At 33.7% G+C, this 27490-nt stretch overlaps 5 protein-coding genes across 6 annotated transcripts; 2 read left to right on the forward strand and 3 right to left on the reverse strand.

Annotated features, from left to right (window-relative positions):
- Window positions 1-48: 48 nt before the first annotated feature.
- On the forward strand, window positions 49-22493 carry LOC103874720. Of its 2 annotated transcripts, XM_033272543.1 has the most exons (3): window positions 49-2010; window positions 4524-4527; window positions 22480-22493. In XM_033272543.1, coding segments are annotated over exons 1-3 (822 nt in total). In that variant the 5' UTR covers window positions 49-1194; the 3' UTR covers window positions 22482-22493. The 2 variants fall into 2 exon arrangements, with proteins under 2 accessions (XP_033128434.1, XP_009151405.1); XM_009153157.3 differs by lacking the exons at window positions 4524-4527; window positions 22480-22493 and having other exon boundaries at window positions 50-2315.
- On the reverse strand, window positions 8298-11406 carry LOC103874719 (1-deoxy-D-xylulose 5-phosphate reductoisomerase, chloroplastic). Its single transcript, XM_009153156.3, has 11 exons — window positions 11146-11406; window positions 10746-10951; window positions 10465-10551; window positions 9957-10145; window positions 9726-9875; window positions 9580-9647; window positions 9380-9491; window positions 9180-9284; window positions 8978-9099; window positions 8744-8890; window positions 8298-8666 (listed from the first exon to the last, which is right to left on the reverse strand). The coding sequence occupies exons 1-11, from the start codon at window positions 11237-11239 to the stop codon at window positions 8498-8500; spliced, it is 1449 nt and encodes a 482-aa protein (XP_009151404.1). The 5' UTR covers window positions 11240-11406; the 3' UTR covers window positions 8298-8497.
- LOC103874861 lies at window positions 15324-16851 on the reverse strand. Its single transcript, XM_009153290.2, has one exon. It carries the CDS (start codon window positions 16796-16798, stop codon window positions 16103-16105), a length of 696 nt encoding a protein of 231 aa, XP_009151538.1. The 5' UTR covers window positions 16799-16851; the 3' UTR covers window positions 15324-16102.
- Window positions 18004-21845, forward strand: LOC103874718 (peroxisomal membrane protein PEX14). The gene is made up of 12 exons (XM_009153154.3): window positions 18004-18305; window positions 18420-18685; window positions 18765-18804; window positions 18899-19086; window positions 19393-19582; window positions 19663-19752; window positions 19949-20031; window positions 20640-20685; window positions 20780-20853; window positions 20947-20991; window positions 21086-21154; window positions 21270-21845. Exons 1-12 carry the CDS (start codon window positions 18254-18256, stop codon window positions 21681-21683), a joined length of 1557 nt encoding a protein of 518 aa, XP_009151402.1. The 5' UTR covers window positions 18004-18253; the 3' UTR covers window positions 21684-21845.
- On the reverse strand, window positions 21902-25910 carry LOC103874717 (CASP-like protein 4A2). The gene is made up of 3 exons (XM_009153153.3): window positions 22496-25910; window positions 22273-22408; window positions 21902-22208 (listed from the first exon to the last, which is right to left on the reverse strand). Exons 1-3 carry the CDS (start codon window positions 23011-23013, stop codon window positions 22014-22016), a joined length of 849 nt encoding a protein of 282 aa, XP_009151401.1. The 5' UTR covers window positions 23014-25910; the 3' UTR covers window positions 21902-22013.
- Window positions 25911-27490: the final 1580 nt, after the last annotated feature.

A 27490-nucleotide genomic window follows, 5' to 3' on the forward strand; every position in this document is an offset into this window, starting at 1 on the left:
GTGACATAAAAATCAAATAGCATCAAATTTTTATTTTAAAATACACCCGCACGGGCGTGCGGGTCAAAATCTAGTCATAATTATAGTGGTGGTCACCGAAGCCAGACAAATAAAACAGAGTGGTCACCAAACTACTGTATCTATGTTTTCCATTCACATATAAATTCTATCGAACTATCATTGTCGATTATATATCTATATATATAGCCTGACAACAGAAAGAGAAATCCGTATCGTTACTATTTATATATGTAACCTAGTTTTGTATATAAAGTTTTACAAAAATATTGATCAAAAAATGAAATCTGAAACATCAAATCTTTAATAGTATCACCTATTCATTTTACAAATCACTACGTTTTCTTTAACGACCTGCCAAAATCCATATTATTATCTCACAATCACAACCTTGTACTTCTGTTACTAAGATGTGATGTCATTAGTATATTTTTTTTTTGATGTCATTAGTATTAGACTATTAGTTTAGAAAGAAAAGAGAGAAAAGTCATATAACAAGCTATGTTTTCGAATCTAGGACAGTAGATATATCCCATGATATATTATGTTCAATCACTACATGGAACCAATAATATACAAAGAACGCGTAACCTACGTCTAGTACGTCACAGCAATGACATGATAAACATTTGAAATGTTCAATATACTGTATGTGGAAAGAAAAAAAACAACCGAATAGATAAGTTTTTATCACCTCATGATTTGATAGTGATGATTAAACGTGACATTGAAGAAGATAAGTAGATATGACATTTTCCAAAATATTACGGAGAGAAAAATATATTCTTGACCAAATACACCGCGTTTTAAAAATGGAAGACTTGTTCTTATATAAGACGAGTATGTGATTATAGGTTTTATTATATTTTCATTTGACATGTCATCGTCAGTGGTTTATGGTGATTATTGATTACGCTCCTTGTTAGGTCAATGATGTCTAGTATTTAGTTTAATAAAACTTTTAAAAGATTTTTGGCTCCTGATTAATTAAAAATAGCAATTAATCTTTCCTAATGTAATCATTTAATTTTGTTTTCTCCCCGTAAATGAAAAGAAAATACAAAGATTTTTTCGTCGTATATATATTACCACGGGTCCCAACTTTCGAAGCATTAAACCATCTTTCTCTAGTTTAACGCTTCAGAGAAAACTCAGAAAGAAACAACTTTGGTAGACATGCAGACGAGCCGTTTACTCTCCCTTTCCTCCAACTCACCGAGCTTCGGCAGTTTCTCTTCCGCCGTAGACCTCGCCTCAATCGCCGCTCGAGTCGTGGAGGAGTTCAGAGACCAGGAGCAACGATCAGACTCCCACCGCGACAACAACGACGAGGATGATAATAATTTCGAGTTCGCCTTCGACTGTCCTAGCCGCAGGTGCTCTCATCCCCTCGCTACCGCCGACGAGATTTTCTGTAACGGTCAGATCCGTCCGTCGAATCCTTACAGTGGTGGAACGGAGAACACTACGGTGGACGGGAAAGGCGGAGGAGAATCTTCACCGGAGAGTACGGTCCCGCGACGTCGTCGTCCTGCGCTTAGAAAGTTGATGAGCGAGGAGCGGGATCAAACGTCGAATTCTTCGTCGGAGGAGGCCGATGATGATCTAACCGGAGTTCCACCGGAGACTTACTGCGTGTGGACACCAAAACACTCCAGGGACGACGATCTCCAACGACTCTCGTCTTCTCCATCGCATAGCAAAATCAAAAGCCACTCCGCGGGATTCTCTAAACGATGGAAGCTACGGAACCTTCTCTACGCGAGAAGCAGCAGCGAAGGGAACGACAAGCTCGTGTTTCCAGCGCCGGTTAAGAAGGGAGATGAAACTGCTAGCTCCGATCAAGAAGAACAGCTGTCGAAGTCGAAGGTTGTGGTCGGAGAGGAAGAAAAGGAAAGCGAAGGGACGAAACGACAGCCGTTTGTGCCGTATAGAAAGGATATGATGGGGATAATAAAAAATGTTAATGGGCTTAGTCGTCATTTACGTCTCGTGAAGGAGAGAAGAAACAAAAATCGAAGACGTGGACTTTAAGTGGGCTTCGGTTTCTTTTCCTTTTCCCTCTCTCTCTCTCTCTCAACCTTTTTCTTTTTGGTTTCATGGAAAATCTCGAGTGTTTGCGAGAAAGAAAGAAAGTCCATATTTTTTGAATAATTTTTAATTAAATAAGTCGATGTGTCGGTTTGGATTAGATGTAAGGTTATCGGAAAAGAGACTAATGGTTATTATTCATTTTATTGTAAATATATCGTCGTCATAATGTTGAATTATTTCACCTAATTGTATGATGGTTGGCAGATTCAAATGTCTACACGGTATATTACAAAAGCAAGACTACTTGATGACCTGATGTTTGTGTGTATTCTAGAATTCAAAACTTGGATAAGTGTTTTATGTTTCTTTATTTGGGCAAAAGAGTGTGGTCCTTTGACGTGTGGAATCTTCGCATATATACTTTTTATTATTATTATATAAAAATAGATATGGTATGGATGCATTTGTTAATTTGGATATAAAGCATTTCGGTGGATATTGTAAGAATGTTTGGTTTGCCTTGAGATAAGTTTCTATAAAGAGGGATTTGTGTTCACATTATTGATTTGAGTCGCTCGAGTCATCCCAGCTAACATAAAGATCAGGGTAAAATAATGTATTGGGAAGATTAGATGAATTTAATACTAGTCGTTGATTCTTTCATTATATAGTTGAAGTTTATGTTTAGTGGGAAATCCACAATGAAATTAATATTTTTGGAATGGATTTCACATTTTCACTATTTGTTTGATTGGTAATTCTTACAGCAATGGTAACGTTAATGATTATCACTAAATTAAGTTGTAATACAAAGGCGGCATATATGAACGTCTTACCAACCAAATATACGCAAGTATTAAGTATCTCAGATTCTCACTATAACAACTCTTATCGCTTAATTTATAATCAAAATACAATATAGAGTGTAACCTACGTATAAGTTTACACATGTGTCTTTTAGGAAACGCAGCAGCGCCTCAGATAAACTGGTAACACGAATGATAAGCAGATAAGATTATGAAGAGTATGACTTGCAAGTTACGATTAATGATTACTTACATGATCATAGATCGGGCAATTGTTTTCATAGTATGTTTATTAATGATAGCTTATATAAAAGAACATCATCATTTCGAAATAATGAGCCGACAAAATAAACATTTGTGTTGTTCGACATCGCTTTTACCAAACGAATTATTAATCTAGATGTGAATATCTTTCATATATGACTTGCAAGTTTAAATAATTCCTAATGATTTTAGCGATGGGAGTAGGTTAAGAAGATTGGATTGTTGTCTTTATTCCTACTCTTAAGACGAAATGATCGTGATTAGTTTTCTTAATCCAAATTTATCCTAGGTGAAAATCATTAGATGTAGTGTTCTAAAACATACTAGACGCTCAATTTCTAAAGCTTAACTATATACGCGGACGCCTAAACAGAGACGAATATATGATTTTACATTAAATATCAGTATAAAATTAATACACACATATATATATATATATATATTAGTTTTATAAAAATGAACATAAAATATACTTCAAATATAATTTTATGTATAAAAATATAGTTTAGAATATATCTATTGTTTTAATTAAGTAATTATAAATTAAGCATGTTTACATATATAAAAATGATAAATTTGTAAATTTAAAATTATGTTCAGACAATCAATCTAATAGATATAACAATGTAAAATATATAAAATAAGTAACAATTATTATAAATAATAGTAACACTAACAAAATATATCATAATATCAATATTTTAGTTAAAAATCCTAGCCATCGCGAGTAAGTATCTGCCGTGACGCTTGTCGGAGACCGGCTTCGATGGCTCCATCAACCTCGGATTCGGTCTCTCCTTCTTTCCTTCTCGTCTGTTCTGTCTTTGTGTATGCGATTTTTGTTTGGGTTTATACTCTTGGTGGTTTGAGCGGTAGATTTGAAGCATCTCAGATACTGATGAGGTGCATGATTTCAGATCTGACCGTCTTCTTCCCTCTGTTGAAGCCGGAGATCCGGATCTACTTGATTGACGATGGAATTTATTTCCTTCTCTTAGTTTCGTTAAGAGTGGGTGAATGTATTTTGTGACGAGTTGGTATTAGCTTGAAGTCGTGGGACTGCTGTTTATGTTCGGTTCTTGCTTTCATGGTCTCTTCGCCTCAATCTAAGCTCATTATTTGGGTTCGTCTTTGTGATTTGTGTTCGCTGTAGAGGTATCTACTAGATCTTTCCTTGGTCCTCTGTGGATAGGGGATTTAGTTTCTAGACGAAGCAGTCGACTTGTTCTTCAGTTCTTCTCTTGCGAGGAGGTGGACAGTCTTTGTTCTGTATATCACTTGGCTGTCTTGCGAGTGTCCGCGTGTAAGAGCTGGTGGTCTTCTTTGACGTTTTCTCAAGTGGCATTTCAAGTTCTTTGGTTCTTGTACCTTAGATTTAGTGAGGGATTTTGGTCAAGCAAGTTTTGTATGGATAGTACCTGCTGGAGTTGATGTAGATTTGACCTTGCGATTATTTCTGATGTTGCTATTCGAGTTTGGTTTTGTGATGTTTCCTTCAAGGTTGGGATCGCTCAAGACATTGGCTCCTTAGTTCAGATTCAGTGTTACCGCGTTCTATGGAAATGTAGTGAGTAATTATTGGATCATCAGTCTCAGCTCTAGTTCCATTGTCTCTCTATATATTACTTGTTTATTGTTTTAAAATCTATCAGTTGTTTTGGTTAGTATCATGTCTCCCTCTTTTGGGCTATTGTCTCTGGAGATTTATTCATGTTCCACCGGCTTATGTACTTCACCTTGTAATTTCTCAGTGAATGAAATGAACTTTCGAGTTAAAAAAAATCAATATTTTAGTTTTTAAATATTAATGCTTAAATCCGTTTAGACGTCCGCTTATACGTCCGCATGACCGCATAATATCCACTTAAACGCTATTATGCGTTTGAACTAACTAAATTCACACAAAATATTGTATTATATAAAAACGGCACAATTGATTACCATATAGCGCCTATCGCTTATACACCACACTGTAGAAGACAAACTTATAAGCTCTTATATGAGTTATTTTCATCATAGGATACTTTTAAGTCTTTTATTACAACATAAGACAGTTATTGCTTTTAAGGTATTTTTTTACAACTACAAGCTAACTGTGTTTATTCTTACAATTAAATGGGTCTCACAGTTTTCAATTTCATTTTTCTTCTCTCTTTGTAACAAAAATAATTCTAATGGCAAAGAAATCTCAAGAAAAAATCTGGAAAACAATGATTTTAATGGTAAAAGAGAAACAAAATGAAGAAGTTGATGGATCGTCACCTGAACAAGATGTTGAAGAACAAAATGAAAAATCCTGAGAAATCCCAAGAAAAAATCTGGAAAACAAAATGAAGAACACGATCTCTTCATATCCCCCGCGATTCATCACCATCAGATTACCTTTTTTTAGAGCTGCAAGGATAGTCGTGGCATGACCGGTCCGAGCTTATCCGAGGCGGCTCTCATTCGTTGTGAAAGCTTGATGAGAAAAAATTGTCACTTTTGGCTTTATTTTACATTTGCTCCCTCGACTTTTGAATATATTCATTTATGTCCCAAAGATTTCTGATTTGCAAATATATCCCTTTCAAATTGGCTCCTCACTTTTTAATTGTAAAGACCAGACCTTTCATAACTACACAAACGGGTCCTTGAACTTCTGGAAATATACTATTCGACTTTTAACTTTCCAAATTGTAGAAATAGCCTCTTATTTTAGTCTTAAACTTTCAATTATTCACTCCAAACCCAATCAAATGTAAACATACATATATATATGCAATATATACATCTATATACAATCTATATAACTAAAATTAATTAAAATAGGTTTTAAAACTCATAAAATAGTGAGATATCAATAATCAAAAACAAAAAAAAATATACTGTACAAAAAAAAGCTTGAACATATGTACAATACGAGCAAACTTCGATGTTGTTCGCTAATTGTTAGAGTGTACACACAAAAAAATGTTAGAGCATACACAAAAAAATTGTTAGAATATATGACCAAATATATTTGATGTTTGATTATGATATCGTATGAAGAACTCTTGTATGAAAGTATGGTGCAACTTGATTGAATTTAAGAATTTAAAGAACATATGTAAGTGTACACATGTAGTTTAAAGAACATATATAAATGGACACATGTTCAGTTCGAAGTTAATGTACACATGTACACTTTGAAATTAATGTACATATGTACATTATGAAGTTGATGTACACATGAAGCTAGCATGAAAACACACACACTAATCAAAAGCTCTTAAACAAGGTGTGAAGGATGGTATTTGGGTTCAGTCAGATATCAAGGATGTCTCAACCCTGTGTGTACATGGGAAGAAGGAAAAAATAAATTCATATGTACATTGTCTTAACATTATCTTGAGTTCATGAAATCGCAGAGACTTAGTTATTTAGATAGAAAACCTTCAAAAAGTCAAAAATGTGTGCACAATCACTTTGATGTATAATACAAAATTAGGTGTACACATGTACAGTTTGAATGTAATGTACACACGACTTTTCGTTTTTTCATTAATGTTCCAAAATTACGAAAATAATCTCATGCCATTGTCGACCAGAAACCCTAATCTCTGCTTATCTCGCATATTTCCACAATTCTTTATATTCTCAACTTGTTTTTTTTTAAATGTATTTTTCCCGAGATGTGATAGCTTTCAATCATAATTCATGGCTTTAATCTTAAAAGTTCAAACAAAAGTGATTTTTTTTTTTTTGATTTGTTGAACGATTTGTTCCATCAAAAATATAACTTGACATATCTCAAAAGATAGATTGAATAATAAAGACACTAATTATAAACATATTTTCTAAAAAAAAAATCAGAAAAAAACCAACATTCATTTTACAAAAAAAAATGGAAATTAAGAGGAGGAAGCGAAGAAGATGAAACATGGGATCCACTTCATTTTGTTTGCTAAGAAGAACCGTGAATAAATCTAATAAAATCATATATTGAATTAGTTAGGATGATATCAATTAGTTATAAGCTTATTTATTTAGTTTATAACTAAAAAATGAGTTTGACTAAGAAAAATTACTATAATAGCACAAACTGCTTCATAATCTAAAATAAACTCATAAACTGCCTCTGAACGTAATTATTTCCTCTTATATCTTGCAGTAGTCTTAACATTGATATTTTCAGAGAGACTTTTTTTTTTTTGACATCCAGAGAGACTGGTTATTTTGGTAAAAGATGGCAAACAACTACTTTCTCCATATCACATTAAATGATGCTTTACTAGAAAAAATAACATGAGTCAATGTCGTTTTCATTGTTATTTTTGTTTGACCAATTGCATTATTATTGGTTAAATACTTAAATTATGTTTACGTAAGTAATAAAAGAATATTTTACCTTTTTAAATTAAATATTTTTTAATTTGTGATTACTATATAACGTTTAGAACATTTTCAATGAGACATATGAGATCATCCTTATTGGGATGGAAGTCAAGCGACGTAACCATAGAAGAATGTCCCATGAAAGTACGAAGGGAGTAACCTTTCTGCAAAGTATGTTCACAAACTCTTAAGAACTCACATAATCTGAATAAATAGAGATGAAAAAAGATAGTGGAATCATCAGCACTCAATTTACATTATGCTTTCCAAACCCTGACAGTTTTATCGAACGAAGAAGTTGCAAGACGAGGTAGGCTGGAACTAAAACGGACATTATTTGGAGTAATGTTGCTTTTTACTTCAAATATCGAATGAAAAATCAACATTATTTTATATTTTACTCTATTATAGAGTTTTTATTATAAAATGAACTATTGGAGCAAATTTAACTTTATAATAAAATTATTCTATTTTAGAGTAAAATATAAAGTAAATTTTTGTATATCATTGAAGATGGTCTTAGCGGTAATTTTAGCATTGAAGAAACTATGGTTATTTTTGTAACAGATGGCACTTGACAACTACTTTTTCCATATCATACTAAATGATGCTTTAGTAAAAAAATACATGAGTTGACAAAAAAAAAACAGGTAAAAAAAATACATGAGTCGATGTCGGTTTCATATTTTTTATGTTTGACCAATTGTCTTATTATTGGTTAAATTATATTTACGTAAGTAATAAAATAATTTTTAATTGTATAACCTTTTTTAAAAAATTTATTTTTTAAATTGTGTGCAGAAGCCTTTAAATATCAACTTCAAGGGGAAAAATTCTCAGTTTTATTGGTTTATGGGTTTAAAATACCGGTTTGGCTTTGTTCGGATCACAGACAAATTAGGTACAACTTAGAATCGGTAACCCTTGCCAAAAACGGTGTTTAAAGTAACACAGTCGCTGCACTAATCTTCTTTCCATCATTTCTTATTATTCACTTGGCTCCAACAAGTATTTAATCATCAGGCAGGAACTGGCCTCGCACCAGAAGAAAGCTGTACATTCGCAGCGTATTCACGCGCCCACAAGTCATAGTGAACAATCTCTTCAAGAGACGGCGATGTTACCAACTCACTTCGATGTTTATCACATGTTAATTCCACCACCTTGAAGATATCCAAATAACTTATCCTGTAAACAAAAACAACGTTATACGGTTTCAAGAACACCCGAGATGAACCCCCACTTTTTTTTTAAAAAAAACTTACTTTTCATCAATGAACATTTCAACAGCTTTCTCGTTAGCTGCACTGAGAACTCCAGTCATAGTACCTCCAGCTCGTCCCGCAGCATAAGCAAGATCCATTGATGGATATTTCACATTATCTGGTTTCTTGAACGTCAACGAACCCAGTCTACCCACAATCACACAATCTTAAACCATTTTTTGGTTTTTATATATTTGAACCGAACCAAAATATATATAGCTGTGGTTGGCTTACTTGCAAAGGTCAAGTCTTGGCCAAGTTACTTCAGAACAAGGAACCCTGTCGGGCCATGACATGGTGTAGAGAATCGGCAAACGCATATCAGGCCATCCCAGTTGAGCAAGCACAGATGAATCCTATCGAACAAAAAACGTTAAAACCCTGTTTCTGAAAACCATAAGATGGAAATGTAGTTTTTGTTTTCGGCAAGTAAGACCTGAGTTTCAATCATGGAGTGTATGATACTCTGAGGATGAATGACAATCTCTATATCGTCATACTCAGCTCCAAACAAATAATGAGCTTCAATGACCTCAAGACCCTGGTTTCAAGAAAATCAAGAACTCCATCCATCTTAGTACCTTGATCAAATGATAAATTTTTTTAAGTCAAGAGTTTAGTTCGAGAAGAAAGAACCTTGTTGAAAAGAGTAGCTGAGTCGACTGTGATTTTCTTTCCCATGCTCCAGTTAGGATGCTTCAACGCATCTGCTACTTTAACTTCCTTGAGCTTTTCAACTGGCCAATCTCTATATCCAATGAGCATTTCTTAGTAACCAAACGAGAGGAAATATTTGTAGAGAGCGAGAAGAATAGCACGTAGATGTTGAAGCAAACCTAAAAGCTCCACCAGATGCAGTCAAGATTATCTTGCGCAGAGCGCCTTCAGGCAAACCTTGAATACACTATAAAAGAAGAAAACAGGAATCACTCAATTAGCCAGAGATAGAAGTTGCTTAAGGCCAAGAAGTATAGTCTGATACCTGAAATATAGCTGAATGTTCTGAATCAGCTGGAAGGATCTTAACATTATGTTTGTTGGCAAGTGGAAGCACGAAGGGGCCACCTGCTATTAGTGTCTCTTTGTTTGCAAGGGCAATGTCCTTTCCCGCTTCAATTGCAGCAACCGTAGGCTGCATGCAAAGAAAGCAACTTTCAAGTTCATATTCTCAAAATAAGGTTTTAGTAACAAAAAATATTAGAGTTTATTATACCTTTAGACCTGCGCAACCTACAATACCGGTAACAACAGTTACAGCGTCAGGGTGACGGGCAACCTCAATGACTCCTTGCTCCCCAGGAATGATCTCAGGTTTATAGTCCAAACCGGCTAAAGCCTCTTTAAGCTCATCGACCAATGACTCGTTTCTAACAGCAACCAATGCAGGTTTAAATCTCTTTACCTGCAACCATAATATAGAGGTTTCTCGAGATCACTGAAGGTGTAGAAACTAAGAAAGTAGTTTACAATATCATTTTTTAATGGTTGTGCCACTGAACTGGCTAATAAAAATTGATGCCAGGATAGTCTAAAACGATGGTTGAAAAAAAATCTAAACAAGAAGCTGATTATTTCACGGTTTGACTTGGCTGCACAACTAGTTTAGAGTATCTTGCTAATGACACCACCACTTAAGAGGGAGATACAACTAATTCCGGGAGGTCTTAAACAATGAATTGGAGACAGTAATTACAGTAAACTAACACATAATGCTAATTTACCTGATCAGCAAGGAGAGCAACATTCGAACCAGCAGCTAGAGCCACGACTCTAAATTTGTCAGGATTCTCGGCGACTATATCCAATGTCTGCAATTAAAAAACACACATACAAGACTCCGTAATCAATAAGAATGATTAGTCTCATCCATACTTCTACTAGGAAATCACTAAAGCATTGCATGAGTGATATGGTAAAAAAAAAACTCTTTCTTCTTTGTGCCTGCCTATGGAGCTAGAATAATCTGGCAAAAGAGCAAGCAAACAAGGAAGGGATAGAGAACCTGAGTGCCAATGGAACCAGTAGATCCAACGATGGAGATGGGTTTAGGTCCATCCCAAGATTGACGAGGCGGCTCGGGAACAGCTCTCCCAGGCCATGCCGGAGGAGGAGGTTGCTGCTGCTGCTGCTGTTGCACTTTCACGGAACACTTGACGACTCCTTTTCCAAAACCTCTCCCTTGATTCCTCTTCCTCAAGCTACACCCACCTGTGACAACTCCAAAGATGTAAACTTTACACTCTCATCCAACTTTGAGAGTTGAACCAGCCGATTAGTGTCTCAATTGGAAGAATTTACAGCGAATCAGATCATGTGTCACAGTTTGAAGATACCCAGATGTCGAAATTCATAAGAGCATACGAAAAACTAATGAAAGATTGAAGCTTTTCTAGGAGAGAAACCTGGAAGTTTGGGGGTTTGGTTGAACCTGGAGGTATCCAAGAAACAAAGAGATATGGATTCAGCCGATGGAGAGAGTGAGTTAAGTGTCATCATCACTCTGTCTTTTCAAACAAATCGAATCTTTTTCCAGAGAGAACAAGCATAAACAGTGTGAGAGAGAGAGAGATGATAAGAAGAATATCATGGATTAGTGGTAGTAGGATCGCAATTTGAATGGTTCACGACATTTTCTCAATTTATTTACTATCGTGTTTTTAACATTGTTATTGCTAAGATCCGACTTTTTGGGGTTTTTAGTCAAATCAATTTCTATTAAGATAACGACAACAAGTTGTAAAATGTAAACGGTAGCATATATGCTGTCCCCATTTTTCTTTGGTTATTAAATATGAAAGAATATCTTACTCTTATTTAATAGCATCATTATCTATACTAGATTTTTTAACCGCGCTACGCGCGGATAAGATATTATATGTATTTCTCAATTCTAAAAAATAATGTATAATATTATATTATATTATTTAAAAAATAGAAAATAAGACTACATAACATAAATATATTTTTTATATTTTCTTTGTGGAAATCATTATGTTGTTTGATTATTGTACTTAATTCACATATTTGCATAGATATTTGTGATAGATGAATAACTATATTTTTATTATCAGTAAATAATATATATTTATTATATAATATAAAAAAAATGAAATTATTTACTTTTTAACAAACTTGTCTCATGTTGGGGACTCGGTTATAGACATATCATATTCGAATGAAACATTTTTACACTTATCAATCTTCTTAACAATAAGAAACAAATCTGAATATCAAAACAATATCTCATACGATCTCTTTGTAGAATAACTGCTCTGAAGAAATTGAATTTATGCATCAAAAAGGACTGGAAATGGATGTGCATATGTGTTATCTAATAAATTATAAATTTGTTGAATTAATATATTTAATTATTGCATCCTTAAATAATATTTTATTAAGACATTAGAAAAATATGTTTTGAGTTGTTTTGTCAAATTGTACAAAAATCTATGCTTTTTCATATTTGTAACTTCAAAAAGATACATTATGATAATTTGAAATTAATCAAAATTGAATAAAATGGTAATTAAATATTTGTAAATCTAATTATTTTTTTATCTTGTTTAGTTGGATTCTCATGAAAAAAAATCGATAGGTTAAACAAATGTTTCAAAATTTGTTGTGTTATTGTTTTGTCTATAAATTATAAAATTTATTGAATTAATATATTTAATTATTGCACCCTTAAATAATATTTTATTAAGATATTAGAGAAGTATGTTATGAGTTGTTTTGTCAAAATTTTACAAAAATCTATGTTTTTTCATATTTGTCAAAAAAATTTATATGTTAAACTTACTTTTACAAAATTCTTAATTTTGATGCCTAAATTATGTTGTTTGATTGTTGTACTTGATTCACATATTTGCATAGATATTTGTGATAGATGAATAACTATATTTTTATTATCAGTAAATAATATATATTGATTATATAATATAAGAAAAATAAAATTATTTACTTTTTAAACAAACTTGTCTCATGTTGGAGACTCGGTTATAGACATATCATATACGAAGGAGACATTTTTACAGTTATCAATCTTCTTAACATTGAAAAAACAAATCTACATATCAAAATAATATCTCATACGATCTATTTGTACAATAACTACTCTGAAGAAATTGAATTTAGGCATCAAAAAAGACTGAAAATGGATGTGCAGATATGTTATCTAAGTCTGCTTCACAAAGTACTATTCATAGTTCATATATCATTAATGTCCATCCTATTTTTTTGTCCACCATTTCTTAAACATCTTGAAATAACTGATGCTAATTAATAATAAACTTTTTGCTGGAAAAATAATCAAATTTGTCTAATTATCGCTTAAATATTTTATTAATATGGTCTAAGAAGCTTTTAAGTGATATCATAGTTTAATTTATTAGTTTTTTTGTTAATTTTTAGAGGTTTTTGTATTTAAGATTTTTTTTCCGTATTAAGCTTCTATTTCTTTCACAGAATTGATATATATATATATATATATATATATATATATATATCATAAAAATTACCATCAAATCAGTTTTACTTATTTATTATTTTGTTTTAACAAAAATACACTTTTTAAATAATTTAATTTAAAATAAAATTATATATTAATTTGCTGTATTTTAACAATTTCATTGATTTAATTAATTTGCTTTGGTGGATAACTTAAAAAAATTTCATATGAATCGGGGAAAGCAAGCTTATGCTGTTATATTATATTTATTTTGTGTATATAAAATCTATATATAATGCTAGTGTAATAAAGAAAGAACATTATTTTTTTGTAACTTCAAAAAGATACATTATTACAATTTAAAATGAATCAAAATTGAATAAAATGGTAATTAAATATTTGTAAATCTAATTGTTTAGTTGGATTCTCATGAAAAAAAAATCGATTGGTTAAACAAATGTTTCAAAATTTGTTGTGGTATTGTTTTGTCTATAAATTATAAAATTTATTGAATTAATATATTTAATTATTGCATCCTTAAATAATATTTTATTAAGACATTAGAAAAATATGTTTTGAGTTGTTTTGTCAAATTGTACAAAAATCTATGCTTTTTCATATTTGTAACTTCAAAAAGATACATTATGATAATTTGAAATTAATCAAAATTGAATAAAATGGTAATTAAATATTTGTAAATCTAATTATTTTTTTATCTTGTTTAGTTGGATTCTCATGAAAAAAAATCGATAGGTTAAACAAATGTTTCAAAATTTGTTGTGTTATTGTTTTGTCTATAAATTACAAAATTTATTGAATTAATATATTTAATTATTGCACCCTTAAATAATATTTTATTAAGACATTAGAGAAGTATGTTATGAGTTGTTTTGTCAAAATTTTACAAAAATCTATGTTTTTTCATATTTGTCACAAAAAATTTATATGTTAAACTTACTTTTACAAAATTCTTAACTTTGTCACGAAAACAAAAATCTATGCTTTTTCATATTTGTCAACGTTCTCACACTTTCTAAGAATATATTAGCTTAGTCACTTACTTATATTTTTTTTACAAAACAAAGTATCGGAGTCTTGAAAGTTGAATTCATATTATTGTAAATGTACATAAGAGTTTGTGATTATATACTTAGTGGTTCTTGTATATGTGTCCAAGAAAGTTTCAATGGCTTAGTGGTAACTGTCCTATATATATATCATACTAACCCGGGTTCGATTCTCACATTCGCATTGTTTTTTTTATTTTTTACGAAAAATAAATGAGATGACATGGCAATTTCGGATTCTCTGATTGGTTGATTTTTCTATCCTATGTGGACACCCTCTCCATGGCTTATATCCCCCTTTTAGTATAGTATAGATTATTAAAACTGAAGTACATTTGAGAGTTGTTTGGAAACTTGGATAATAGTATAAATGAAAATTGTTTGGAAACATGGATAGTAGTATAAAGGTAATGAGAATTGTTTGGAAACATGGATAGCAGTAGAAAATAATACTTGCTTATCTTAATTGATTTTTTAAAAGATTTTTATTATATTGTTAATCAATTCTAACCCTTCATCTATTATATTCACTAAATAAGTTAATATCATTTATTACAGAAGTACAAAACAAAATTTATTTGTTTTCAATTTTTATTTTATCTTTTACATTCATTTTTCTCAATTTTAATTATTTCTATACAAAATTCAAATCAAAATAATAATTTAAAATTAATTTATATAAATAATTGATTCAAATATATATATATATATATATATATATATATATATATATATATATATATATATATTTTAAGAAAATTTACTAAAATATTTTCCAATAACCATTTAAAAAATATTTTCACTATATATAAGAAAAATACAATACATAACTTAATTAAAAACACCAACTTAAATTATGGTTTTTATATTTCATATTAAGTTTATAAATATAATATATGTGATTATTTATATGATGGTATGTATAAAATAATATTAATTATATGATTACTTATATTATGGTACATATAAAATATGATTAATTATATGATGACATATATATGATATATAATAGTGACATGAAAAACAAAACTTATTTGTTTTCAATTTTTTTATTTTATCTTTTACATTCATTTTCTCACTTTTTAACTATCTCATTAATTATATTTACTATAATATTTTGCCAGGATTATTTACATATTAACTATAATAATTCGACATATTTGAATGAAACCACTCTATTTGTGATAAGAATTCAAAATGGTTAACAATTTTTTTTATTTACTTATGTATCGGTTAGACATGGACATTCGGATAACTATTCAGCTACGAGTTATTTCTGTGGGTTATCATGCTTTTTGAGTTTTGAAACTAGACTTCATTTCGGTATTATAAATTTTCATGTGTGTTTCGAATCGGGTCCAGATGAATTCAGTCTTGATATATACAAACCTACAAATATCCAAAAACTAATGTATTTGACGCCGGTACGGATATTTGTATGAAAAGTAAGAATATTAACCGATTCAATTCGGGTATGTTGAATTCAAATTAAACTAAAAATAACCAAATAACCAAAAGTAATCATATTACTCTATTTGATTCAGGTTCGATCATGATGTATAGAAATCTAAAAGTACTTATGCAATTAATTATATTATGACACATATAAAATATATAATACTAATCATAAAAATAAAATATCGATTTATAAGAAAGTAAAAATTAACACCCGCACGGGCGTGCGGGTCAATCTCTAGTTATTATTATACTTATTACTTAATATAAAGAAAATGACAAAAGTAACGGTTTACGTTTCGTGATACCACCTGTCGTCTTCTTCAATCAGCAACGTAGTTATATATGTGTCTTTTTTTTTTTTTTTAAACTCAACTTCAAACTTAACATTTACCGACTGTTTACAAACTCCATAGGCATATCAGCCTCTACTACATCTTTCAACCACATAGGTGTTACAGAATATAACTTGGGAACATAATTCATAGAAGAAAAAGACTCCTTTGCTATTCTGTCAACCACCTTATTACCCTCTCTTAGACCATACTCCACTCTAAATTCTAGATTTGCCTTCAGCATGTGTGTAATACTCTGCAGAATTGGTGATAGCAGAGGCCAAACTTCTTCTTCTTCTCGGATCATCCTACAAAATGTCAATGAATCCGATTCAAATATCACCCTCCTATACCCAAAGCCAAATAATGTTGCTACTGCCCATCTAATCGCTTCTGCTTCACACTCTATAACTGATCCCACATGCTGAATTGCCTTAGCTCCAGCCCACATCAGCCTGCCATTTTGATCCCTACTCACCCAGCCAACTCCACTTTGGTCTCTGTCTTTTTTCCAAGACCCGTCGGAGTTACATTTCACCCATGTGGCTGGTGGAGGTTTCCATTTATGACAATGACCCGTGGGGGCACTTTTCTTAACCTCTTTCAATTCCACCTCATTACCTCTCTTCCAATCCTCTGCGTCTTCTCTAGCCTTATTCAGGGTACTAACCGCATCATAATCCCTCTCTTTAAACTGAAACTCATTCCTGTTCTTCCATAGTCTCCACAAAATCCAAGGCACTAACTCCATTGGAATGTCTTCCTTTGGATACTTCTTTTGGGCGCTGAGAACATGATGGATGTTAGAGTAGAATTAGTCAGTGGCAATGCCTTTTGGAGGAGCAGGGATTGGAGACAGAGCCCAAATTAATCTTGCATAGGGACATTGGAATAAAACATGATTCACTGATTCAGACCCTGCTGCACATCGAAGACAAGTTGCATCTTTGGATAGATGTCTATACGCCAGATTCTTAGCCACCGGGAGAGAGTCGCTGAGGCAACGCCATAGAAAATGTTTGATCTTTGGGCTTGTTTCCAACTTCCATATCATCTGGAACAAGGGTTCCAGACTCGGTTGTAACACTTGAGCTCGATCTTCATCTTCTTTCAGTATATTTTGCAGCACCCAGTACCCTGATTTTACCGTGTAATGACCAGTTTTTGTATACTCCCAGCTATACTTATCTTCGCTCTTCTCTCCGCAAGGTCTGATGCGTTTGATCCACTGTTGTTCCTCCTCGGGGAAGAGACTATCAAGGAGCTGTAAATTCCACTCTTTCCCTTGATTTTGTAGTAGCTCGCTCACCTTACTGATTACAGGCAGAGCCTGTTGTTGTTGCTCCGTTAGGACGTTTATAGCTCTCACTGCCCTTGCTGGTTTGGCTCCCAACCATTGCTCTGTCCAGATCCATGTGTTTCTGCCATTGCCAATGATCGATCTCGCTCCCTGTTTGATCAATTTCTGAGCCGAGTGTATGCTTCTCCATGCGTACGAAGGCCTCGATCCCAACTCAGCATTTAACGGGTCTGTCTTTGAATAATACCGGCTTTTGTAGATCCGGGCCAGCAGACTCGATTTGTTTGTGATCAGTCTCCAAAGTTGCTTTCCTAATAAGGCAAGATTGAAAGCTTCTATATCCTTAAAACCAAACCCTCCCACATCTTTTGATTTAGTTAGCTGATCCCAACTCTTCCAATGCATACCTCGAGAATCCTCCTTGTTTGTCCACCAGAAATCTGAATCTCCTTGTTTTAGTTATATATGTGTCTTGATCTTTGATTATTAGAATGGATAGCATTTTTTTGCAAGTTATTTATTTTATTATACTCGGTCGGCCTGTTATATAGTTTTACTGGATTAGGAGATTCAGTATTAATCAATGTCAGGCCCATATGGTGTAAGGCCCATATAAAAGAGGTAAGGAAAATAAAAACCACACAAGAGTAGTAGTAGCCATTATCCCATCTTCTTTTCTTGGTGGGTGTGACCACACACACACACAAATATACAGTCACCAATCATAAGAGATTGGGAGCGCAGAATAAAAACAAAGGATGATTTCAGAAGCTTATTAATCTCTGCCTCGATATGGGCAATATCTGATTATCATCATCGTTGCTTTCTTACAGCCCTCGTTTTTGACTTCGATTCGTCTTTCTCTTTCGCCGCTTGGATTCGTTGAAGGTCGGGTGAGCTGCTGCGATGGCAACTCCTTCCGATTTTCCTCCGCCCGATGATAAATCCCCGATTCCAGGTTTCGATTACGATCACTTAGTTACTGATTCAACCATTGGTGATGAATGTTCAATCGTTTGTTAATTCTTTTATGTATCGTTCGTTAACCTGATGATGTGTTGGTTGTTTACAGAGGTTGTTACAACGCCTTCGCCTCCTCCTCCTCCTACAACTGAGGCTCAGCAAGCCAGCATCGCTCAAGAAACTCCTAAGCAGCAGGACTCTCCCCCCTCTGTCTTTAAGAACTCTGAGCCTTTACGTGAGGATCAGATTCAGAACGCCATCAAGTTCCTTTCTCACCCCAGAGTTAGAGGATCCCCTGTTATACACAGAAGGTCCTTTCTCGAGAGGAAAGGTCTCACCAAGGAAGAGATTGACGAAGCTTTCCGCCGTGTCCCTGTAAGCTTCTTAACCTTTTCTCCATTCCTCTTCCTCCTCCATCTTCAATGGCTTATTAGTGTAAACATCTTAATCATAGGACCCATCGCCAAGTTCGCAGCCAACGGTTAGCACTCAAGGTAAATAAACGAGACTTATGTTCCTTTGATGACACGACTTTTCAGTGGAGGTCTTTCTTTATGATTTTCTCTTTGTTGTTGTTGTTACAAACAGAAGGACAGAAAGCAGTGTCTAATGTTCAGCCACAAGGGCAGGTAAAAGCCATGCAGCCTGCTCTTGCTCCTGCTCCCGTTGTTATGGTTCCACCTCCGAGTTTGCTCTCCCGCTTTCGCTGGTACCATGCTGCTCTTGCTGTCGGAGTTTTAGCTGCTTCTGGTGCCGGAACTGCTATTTTTGTCAAGGTACCGACTGACCTCCAACTCCTTTTGTTATCTTCATTTTTATGCAGAGTATTAACGTTGATTGGTGTTATTAATATACTTAGCACGTTATGTAAAGAAATAATATGGTTAGGCCATAACTGAAATGGAAGATTAACACTTTTGGAATTCATTGTTTCATTCTGCAATTTTGACTTGACCACCAGCACATTCATATCTGGATTGCTAGATGTGTTTCAATGCTCCATGTGGAATGCAAGTTTCTAGTTTAAATTTATTTCTACCAAAATCAACATCATACTGAAGCGAGATTTGTTCTTGTTTCAGAAATCTCTCATCCCCAGAATAAAATCGTGGGTCCGGAGAATCATGTTGGAAGAAGAAACTTACCCTCTGAAGAAAGCTGATGCAAAACCTAGCTTAGCTGAAGAAGCAGTAGCTGCAGCCAAAGCTGCTTCGGCGGCTGCTTCTGATGTTGCCAGGGTTAGTCAGGAAATGATGATAACGAAGAGTGAAGGTAGATATGTTTGTTCTTTTGTTTTCTGTGGTTCTATCTTTTTCCAACGAAACCAAATTTGTGCCAATGTTTCTTGTCAGAGAGGAAATATTTTGAGGACTTAACGCGCCTGTTAGGCGTCCAAGTACAAGAAATGAAGTCTTTGAGCAATAATATCCGTAATCTCGAAGGTAAGGTGTACAGGCTTTATCGAAAAAAGAAGATTTGGTATTCATACTAGCATTTTCTTTTGAACAGTTACAACTTTATTCTTTATATCAGGAGCCATAGAGGGTCTAGGTGTCTAATGTTTGCTTGATTTTAAGAGCCGCCGTCTAAGCTTCTTGATTTAAAGAGTAATGTTCTATTTCTACTTCTTACTTCCAGGGAATTACAACAACCTCCCCAAGGTTTATTCAGCTGACCAAGAGGTTTATGGTGGTGGTTTGGTTAAAACTTCGGCAGAAAGGGTGAGTTTAAGGTCCAAGGGTTTTGGAATAGTCTTTGATGCATAGTTTAAGGTCCACAAACAGAAATAAAAACCCAAAAGCACTTTTCGTTACAGTAGACTAGCCTAAACACTTTGTTGAATGTAAAGAAATAGAATTTGAAACCAAAACACCTCAGAGAGCACAGTTTCACTAAATGCAGTCGCCAATAGGCCTATAAGGTCTCTTCTATTCTAGGATGTTTCGCACAACCGAGATTATATCCATTGTAGAAGAAACCTAACAAATCCAGTGATGAAATAAACTCTGTTAAATCAAGAAAATAAAAATTGTGAATTAATTCTAAGACCAAATCCAAGATGGAATAACGGTATCATTGTTCTTTGTCTTTGTCATTCCTTAAGGCATTGCGTGTTTAGGTTGGACCAATTAATAGAGTAAAGGATCACAAAAGCACAAAGAAAACCGAAAACAACGTACTTATTGAACATGGATGAAAGAACCAGAATCTGAAACCAAAGCATCCTAAAATGAACAATGATCTTGCTCTCAGCTAAAAACTAAGTACACTTGAACTTGATATAGTATAGTCCTTTTGGTAACATTAGGAACGTTGATATGTGATGCAGAGATCCTATGCAAATGGCAGCAACATTGATTATGACACGCGCTCAGGTTACTTCTCTCTCTCTCTGGCTCAGTGTGCATTATGTTTTCTTGTAATTTATTAGGTTGTTCTCTCCAACTAATGAAATAATGAATAATACAGCACGGTCTGCTTCTCCTCCTCCTGCGCCACCAGCTGATTCTTCTATGCCCCCTCATCCGAAGTCATACATGGATGTAATGTTCTGAAATCTCTAAAGTTTGATGCAGATACCCTTTGAATTCCAGTTAAGCTTCATAACAGTTAGTTGAAAACTGTTGGTGTTGCAGATAATGTCTATGATCCAGAGAGGAGAGAAGCCTTCAAACATTCGGGTAATTTGACTACCATTTCTTTTTGTTTGCACCATTTTTAGACCAACCTTATAGTTCATTGTGACAAAATTATCGCACTTTCACTCTAATACAGGAGATTAACGACATGCCACCAAATCCAAACCAACAGCTTTCAAATCCTCGCATCGCTCCTAAATCTAAGGTACAAACTACAATGTTTCTGAATGTTAATAAACAATAGTCTTTTGTATTGTAGCTTCGTCGATTTTGTATAATCTTGGCTGATTTGATTACTTATGATCTCTTACTATTATCAGCCATGGGACTATGGCCAAGCGCCGCAAGACGAGAATGCCAACGGTCCATGGTGGCAACAGAAAAATCCTAGATCCACGGATTTTGGCTATGAGACAACAGCGTCCAGGTCCATCGGTATCCAAAATGAAACAAACACAATGGAACCAGCAGCTCTCCCGAGGCAGCGATCATGGGTTCCCCCACAACCACCTCCAGTTGTTATGGCAGAAGCAGCCGAGGCCATTCGGCGTCCTAAGCCACAAGCTAAGATAGACCAAGAAGCAGCTGCCAGTGATGACCAGTCAGGTGTGAGCGACGAGTTACAGAAGATCACTAAGTTCTCTGAAACTGGTGGTGATGGATCAGGAAACTTGCAGATCACAGAGATCCAAGAAGAATCAGAGCAGCAACAATTCAGCCAAGAAGGGAACTAAAATGATATTTGTGTTCTCTTGATACAAAAAAAAAAAAACATTTCCTATGGTACGTTATATGGGGTTTGCTTGTAAGAGAACATGTACTTAGGTGTTGGGATTTACCACCTACCTCGATTTAATAATAGTTATTAGAAGGAAACAAGTCAAAGCCTTGATTCACAAGTAACCTCAGTCATTTGATGCTTGCCTTATTTTAAAATATATTGTAATATTAATCACAGAAAGAGTAGCAAAGATCATTACCATGGTGGTTCCTAAGCTGTAAGAGCAACTATACAAAGACAAAAGAGTCATATTTGTTCTCAGGCAACACAAAAGGGGATATAATCAAGAGGAAGCATGAGAGAAGAGCCTGTAAGAAGAAATCAAAGCGCTGACTGCAAACGCCACAAACGCTATAAAAGAAACAGCGATGGAAGCGGTTGCCATTTGAGTAAAGTCATCTTTTCCCCAATTAGATACCCAATCATCAACTCGAGTAGCAGCGCATGAAGAAGCCGACATCAGAAGATATGCAATAATCTAGAAGAAAAAAAACTCATCAGAATCAATACGCAAAACAATGTTAAAGCCTAAAGCCACTCACTTGATCCATGGAGAAGACGAAGATGTCATGAAATCCACAGTTCAACATATAAGACTCTTTAGCGATGTAGCAAGCAGCGTCGCAAGCTTGAAACGCAGAGTATACGAATGCTATAACGTTTACAGCCAAACAATACCTGCAAAAGACTTTAAGGAAAGGGTTTAACAATTATATATAAACCCTAAAAAGGCGTAAAAGAAGAAGAAGAAGAAGGTGACGTGACCTGTACTCTTTGTAACGATCATAAGAATCGCCGCTCCATCCTTGAGTTTTATCAGCCGCCATGATCGAAAACGATATCACGCACAGAATCACTTCGCTCACTCTAAACCCTAGCGCCGCTATACTCACCAATTCATCTCGTCTCGCTCTGTTCACCGTCGTCGTCTCTCCGCCTCCAACCTTCCTCGTCGTGGTCTGTGGACCTTCCTCCCTCACCCAGCGATTGAACACCACCATAGACGACGGAGACTTCTCGGACGAAGAGTTCGTCGGGGCTCCTCTCGCGCTCCTCTGATGCCGCGGCGGGAACTGAGGAGGAGGCGGCGGAAGAGGCGGGAACTTGCCGTCGGTTACGATTGTCTTGGGGTTGTCGAGTTTGAAAGGAGATCCCTCTGGGGAAACGTAACGGCTCTCCGGTGGATCTCCGGCATCTGAGAGAGGGGAATGGAATCGAAGAGGAGAGAGTGGTGATTCGATGTAGCTCTGCGCTTCCGAGTTCGATGACGTAGTCCGCTTCATCGTCACCGGTTCGAGTATCTCCGGCGAAGATTTGATTTGGGGAGCTTTTGTGTGTGTGTGAGAAAGTGGTGGAGAAAAAAGAAACTTTAACTCTTTATATATTTCTTCGTCGAGAATTAAACTCGTTTATTTTGATCCACTGTGATGCAGTATCAGTGTGCACCTGCACCTCTGATACTTTAAACCAATATCGTTTCACAACGTGTCAGAACTCGGTAATCTAGTGTAACGCGTGCACCCAGAAGTTACTTATGACGCAATCCATAAGATGTAAAAGTTTTCGTGCATGTGATATGCTCTGATTTTCTTTGCTCTTTTTACCATCCATGAAGATTCCATATGGGGCTAAAGTAATATATATCACCTTACTAAATATACACATACCATATTTCTAATTATTCTCCAAATTTAATTTTATGAATGTATCCTTTTCCCTTGTATATTGCAAACCAAAGAACAAGCCAATTCTCGAATAGAAAATCAGCATAAAGGTTAAAGTAGTGTAGGAAAAACACATAAAGAATATACACCAAGAAGAAGGCTAAGCTAAAGTAAAGAATCATTGATCTCTATCAATTATCTTTTTGTTTTCAATTTTGTCAATTCTTTTGGAGTTTTTTGAGCTTTCCCTTTTTAATCAAAATCAATAAATAATAATACAAAGTAAAAATATCAAAAGCATTGTTTTGCCTTTTCTTCTTTGTTTAAAGCACAAAGCAACCCACCCACTCCTATTTATTTTATTACTGTCTTTTTTACCGATATGAATCTTTCAAAATCCATCTTCACAACAGTCTCTTATTCTAATTACAATAATTTCTTTCCTTTTGTGTCGAATAGTCGATCACAAAGGCTGTTATTGAACAGTTAGTTTAAATCAGATGAAAGCGTGTGAGAGTATAACACTATCCAAAATGATTATAGGAATTAGTTCTGTTACCGGAATAACAGAGTAACAGAACAAGGACACAAGGCGAATGGTAGTTAGTCCGAGAAGGCTATAGAATTTCTTTATCCAATATTAATTTCCAAGAGTATTATATCGAAAAAATAGTTCAAAAAATGTTTAAAAGGATTCATAAACCTACTGAGAATAGGTTTAGTTTTTGACCTTTACGTGTGCTTATTGTATTTTCCTAGTTCAAAGTCCACAATAGACAAATCTGACACCGTGAAGAGAGAAAGTTAAGAGAAGAAGAGCTCGTGATGCAGGACATGAGAGTAAAAAGAAGGTAGTAAGTTCTTCATGACACCAGCTCTTAACCTAAGATCTGGCTAAAATTCATCGGATACCACAAACTCTGAGTTGAAAATCGTATTAAAGATGTCAAGTCTTTTCAAGATTGGTGTTGGGTATGGATCATATCCTACCACAAAGCCCACATAATAGCTGGCCCATAATCAGAAGAAAAAGATTCGGCTTGACGGCTCATAGATTGCCTCGACTTGAGACCGCTTTTAGTCGATCGAACGAGCGACTGAAAACAGTCCACTCAACGGCTCGACACAGAGGCCCGACAGTTCATCCCAACGAATGAAAAACCCATTGAATGAGGGCGAATTAGGTCATCGACTGGTCGTCTATATAAGGAGAGACAAAAGCAACGAAAAGAGGATCCGAAATCGACTACACATACTTTCGGCGGCTAGAACTAGGGTTTCATTTTATCTTTCTCGCCGACTTGTATTTTCCGGTGAACTAGCTTTCGCCGACTTACTTTCTACTGCATATTTCCTTATTTGTAAACCGACTAAATGTTCTCTGATCTAATAAACGTCTTTGTCTCGACCCACCGACGAGTTCTCGTCTCTTTTACTAGTTTCCGACAAATCTCGATTCAAACAGTTGGATCCCACCGTGAGGCCCGACAAAGTAGCATCACAAAGATCATCATGGTTCACTCAGACTCGTTGTCCGGCGACGAGTCCACCCCGGCTGAAGCCGCTCCAACAGCAGCAGCTTTCGTCGACACCATCATGGAAAAAATGACTCAACAAGACATCACTATTTTGCATTGTTATATGAACTCAATTGATAGTTACAATTTTATTAATAATATATCAATTATAAAATAGCAAAGGACACTCTTTGGTTCACTAAGTGTATGGTTTGTATTATTATTTAGAGTGATAAATAAATATTTGGCAAAAAATTAGGATTATATTAGCAAAAATTTAAATAAAAAACGAAATGATGATGAAACAAATAAGAAGAGGCCGAAGAAGATGCATAATATGTGTTGGAGAAGTTAATGTGATAATTACATATATATAATTCCACAAGCAAGTATTATTACTAAATATATTCATCAGTTATTTTTATATCAAATTTATGGAAATTTTACTACTGATTTTCAAACTATTTGAAGTTAAAATATATATTTTTAATATTTATAATTATTATTCAATATTTATGACATTGTCTACATATATATATTTTCATGCAATATTTATAGCCCAGCTAGTTATGATAAAGGCATAAGACTAGCACCATTTTATAGAAATTAGCTTACTCTCTTAAGCTCTTATCATCATTCAGTTTCTTGTGCTTTCAGTTGAATAATATATATACATGCATATATTTTAAGTGATTCCTCAAACCAAATATTTATTTTAAAATTTGATAAACATTCTACATGATGGTCCATTTTAAAATATCACATATTCATGACTTATGTTTTAATAGTATACTAGGTGTTTTGCCCGCACATGCGGACATAATCATCTTACGAATATTTATTACTTTATGTCTTATTAATCCAAAAATCAGCATAATAAGTTATTATTTATGATTTCAAATAGTTAAATCAAACATCAAATTATTTATATATGTCAAAAAAAATTTCATCAAAACATATATTATTATTGTGTTAAAGGTTTTAAAACACTCATATATTAGAAATAGTTTAGAAAATATCTTTATATAAATATTTTTGGTTGACTAATATTTAATCATAAAATGTTTTATATCTTAATTTTTTAAGTTTATAATAAAAATATTGTTTTCAGATAGCAAATTCTCTTAATTTTTAATACATTTTCACAATTTTATTGTATTAGTTTATAATTAATTATTTTAACATAACATATAAATTTAATATTAATAAAATAAAATCCGTGTTTCATTATATATAAAATTCATTACCGGTTTTGCGTAAATTAATAAATACTCAGTTAAAAACTAATAATAAATCAATGACCTATATAAAAGCTTAAAACCTAATATAATATGAGAAATGAAAAAATTAACTACATATTTAATATAACATATAAATTTAATATTATTAAATTAAAATTCGTTTTTAATTATATATAAAATTCAGTACATGTATTTTTAAATTAATAAATTAGTGGTTTAGGTAAAAACTAATAATAAATCAATGAATTGGCTAAAACCTATAAAAACATGAAAATAAACTAAATTGCCTAAAATTATGGAGAACATGACATATCAACAAATTCACTTCTCAAAAATAGTATAGACTAGGGGTTGGCCCGCCCTACGTGCGGGTGAATTTACAATAAAATTATTTTATGTTAAAATAATAAATAAATATTTGTTGTCGAAGATCATTTTATAAAGTAGTTATTTGTTGAAGATTATATTTATTTATTTTTAACATTTTTGACCTTTGTTTATAATTTTTATGTATCTGAATTTTTATTTGTTATCAAATAATGAAAATACGTTTTCATTGTATTATTTTGTTTTCAATATTCATTTTCGTTTATATTTTTAATGGAAATAAGTTTTTTTTTTGCATTTGCATGAGATTATATATGTAGTAATTTATTATATTTTCTCAATTGTGTGTTAAAGTTTTATGCATGATTGTGGTATATCTGAATGTATTCTACCCGTGATTATAAGTGTGTTTCTAACAATGTTTTTATTCAAAACTTTCCTTAACTAAATATTATTATTTTTTGACTAATCGAGAATTATTTGCTTCACGCGGGGTTTCTAACTTTGTGTTATTGAGTTTGCGAGATTAAGGCTTTGAATGGTAACGTCGAAAACTACGCCATACCAAAATTAATAATAAAAAATATACATATTATATATACACACGTTTTGTTACTATTTGGATTCTAATATGCAGAGAACACACAAAGATGTCAGCATATACATATTTCCAACCATCTTCTTCTATGATATAAACAATAATCAGGAACATGCATGAACGAAGGGTTGCAGGTTAATTAGTTTGCAAAAAACGAAGGTTTGCAGGTTCCTTATAAAATTTAGGCGACGTACGCATGTTATTTTGTGAAGATCATATGTAAGCCGAGTTAAAAGAAGCAAGGTTTGATGCTTCCGAGCATGGGATAAAAGCGCTAAGAGAGTTTTTAATAGGGAACATAACGAACATAAAAGTTAATCACCGAATTGTTTGATCATTGATAAAGATTATAAGTGACGGAAGTAAGGTTTGGATGGTTGGGTTAAGAGAGGGTCGAATTGTTGTTTTTAGTG

The sequence above is a fragment of the Brassica rapa genome, chromosome A06 (assembly GCF_000309985.2).
Source record: "Brassica rapa cultivar Chiifu-401-42 chromosome A06, CAAS_Brap_v3.01, whole genome shotgun sequence".
Classification (NCBI taxonomy): domain Eukaryota; kingdom Viridiplantae; phylum Streptophyta; class Magnoliopsida; order Brassicales; family Brassicaceae; genus Brassica; species Brassica rapa.

Coding starts and splice junctions, on each gene's coding strand:
- LOC103874717 (XM_009153153.3), bottom strand. CDS start 23,013: ATGAAGCGGACTACGTCATCGAACTCGGAAGCGCAGAGCTACATCGAA. Junction 22,409..22,495: donor GATCGTTACAAAGAGTACAG/GTCACGTCACCT, acceptor AGTCTTTTGCAG/GTATTGTTTGGCTGTAAACG. Junction 22,209..22,272: donor TCGTCTTCTCCATGGATCAA/GTGAGTGGCTTT, acceptor TTTTTCTTCTAG/ATTATTGCATATCTTCTGAT.
- LOC103874718 (XM_009153154.3), top strand. CDS start 18,254: ATGGCAACTCCTTCCGATTTTCCTCCGCCCGATGATAAATCCCCGATT. Junction 18,306..18,419: donor TGATAAATCCCCGATTCCAG/GTTTCGATTACG, acceptor GGTTGTTTACAG/AGGTTGTTACAACGCCTTCG. Junction 19,583..19,662: donor GATGATAACGAAGAGTGAAG/GTAGATATGTTT, acceptor GTTTCTTGTCAG/AGAGGAAATATTTTGAGGAC.
- LOC103874720 (XM_009153157.3), top strand. CDS start 1,195: ATGCAGACGAGCCGTTTACTCTCCCTTTCCTCCAACTCACCGAGCTTC.
- LOC103874719 (XM_009153156.3), bottom strand. CDS start 11,239: ATGATGACACTTAACTCACTCTCTCCATCGGCTGAATCCATATCTCTT. Junction 8,891..8,977: donor CCAAGACTTGACCTTTGCAA/GTAAGCCAACCA, acceptor GATTGTGGGTAG/ACTGGGTTCGTTGACGTTCA. Junction 8,667..8,743: donor GAAATGTTCATTGATGAAAA/GTAAGTTTTTTT, acceptor TTTTGTTTACAG/GATAAGTTATTTGGATATCT.
- LOC103874861 (XM_009153290.2), bottom strand. CDS start 16,798: ATGGAGTTAGTGCCTTGGATTTTGTGGAGACTATGGAAGAACAGGAAT.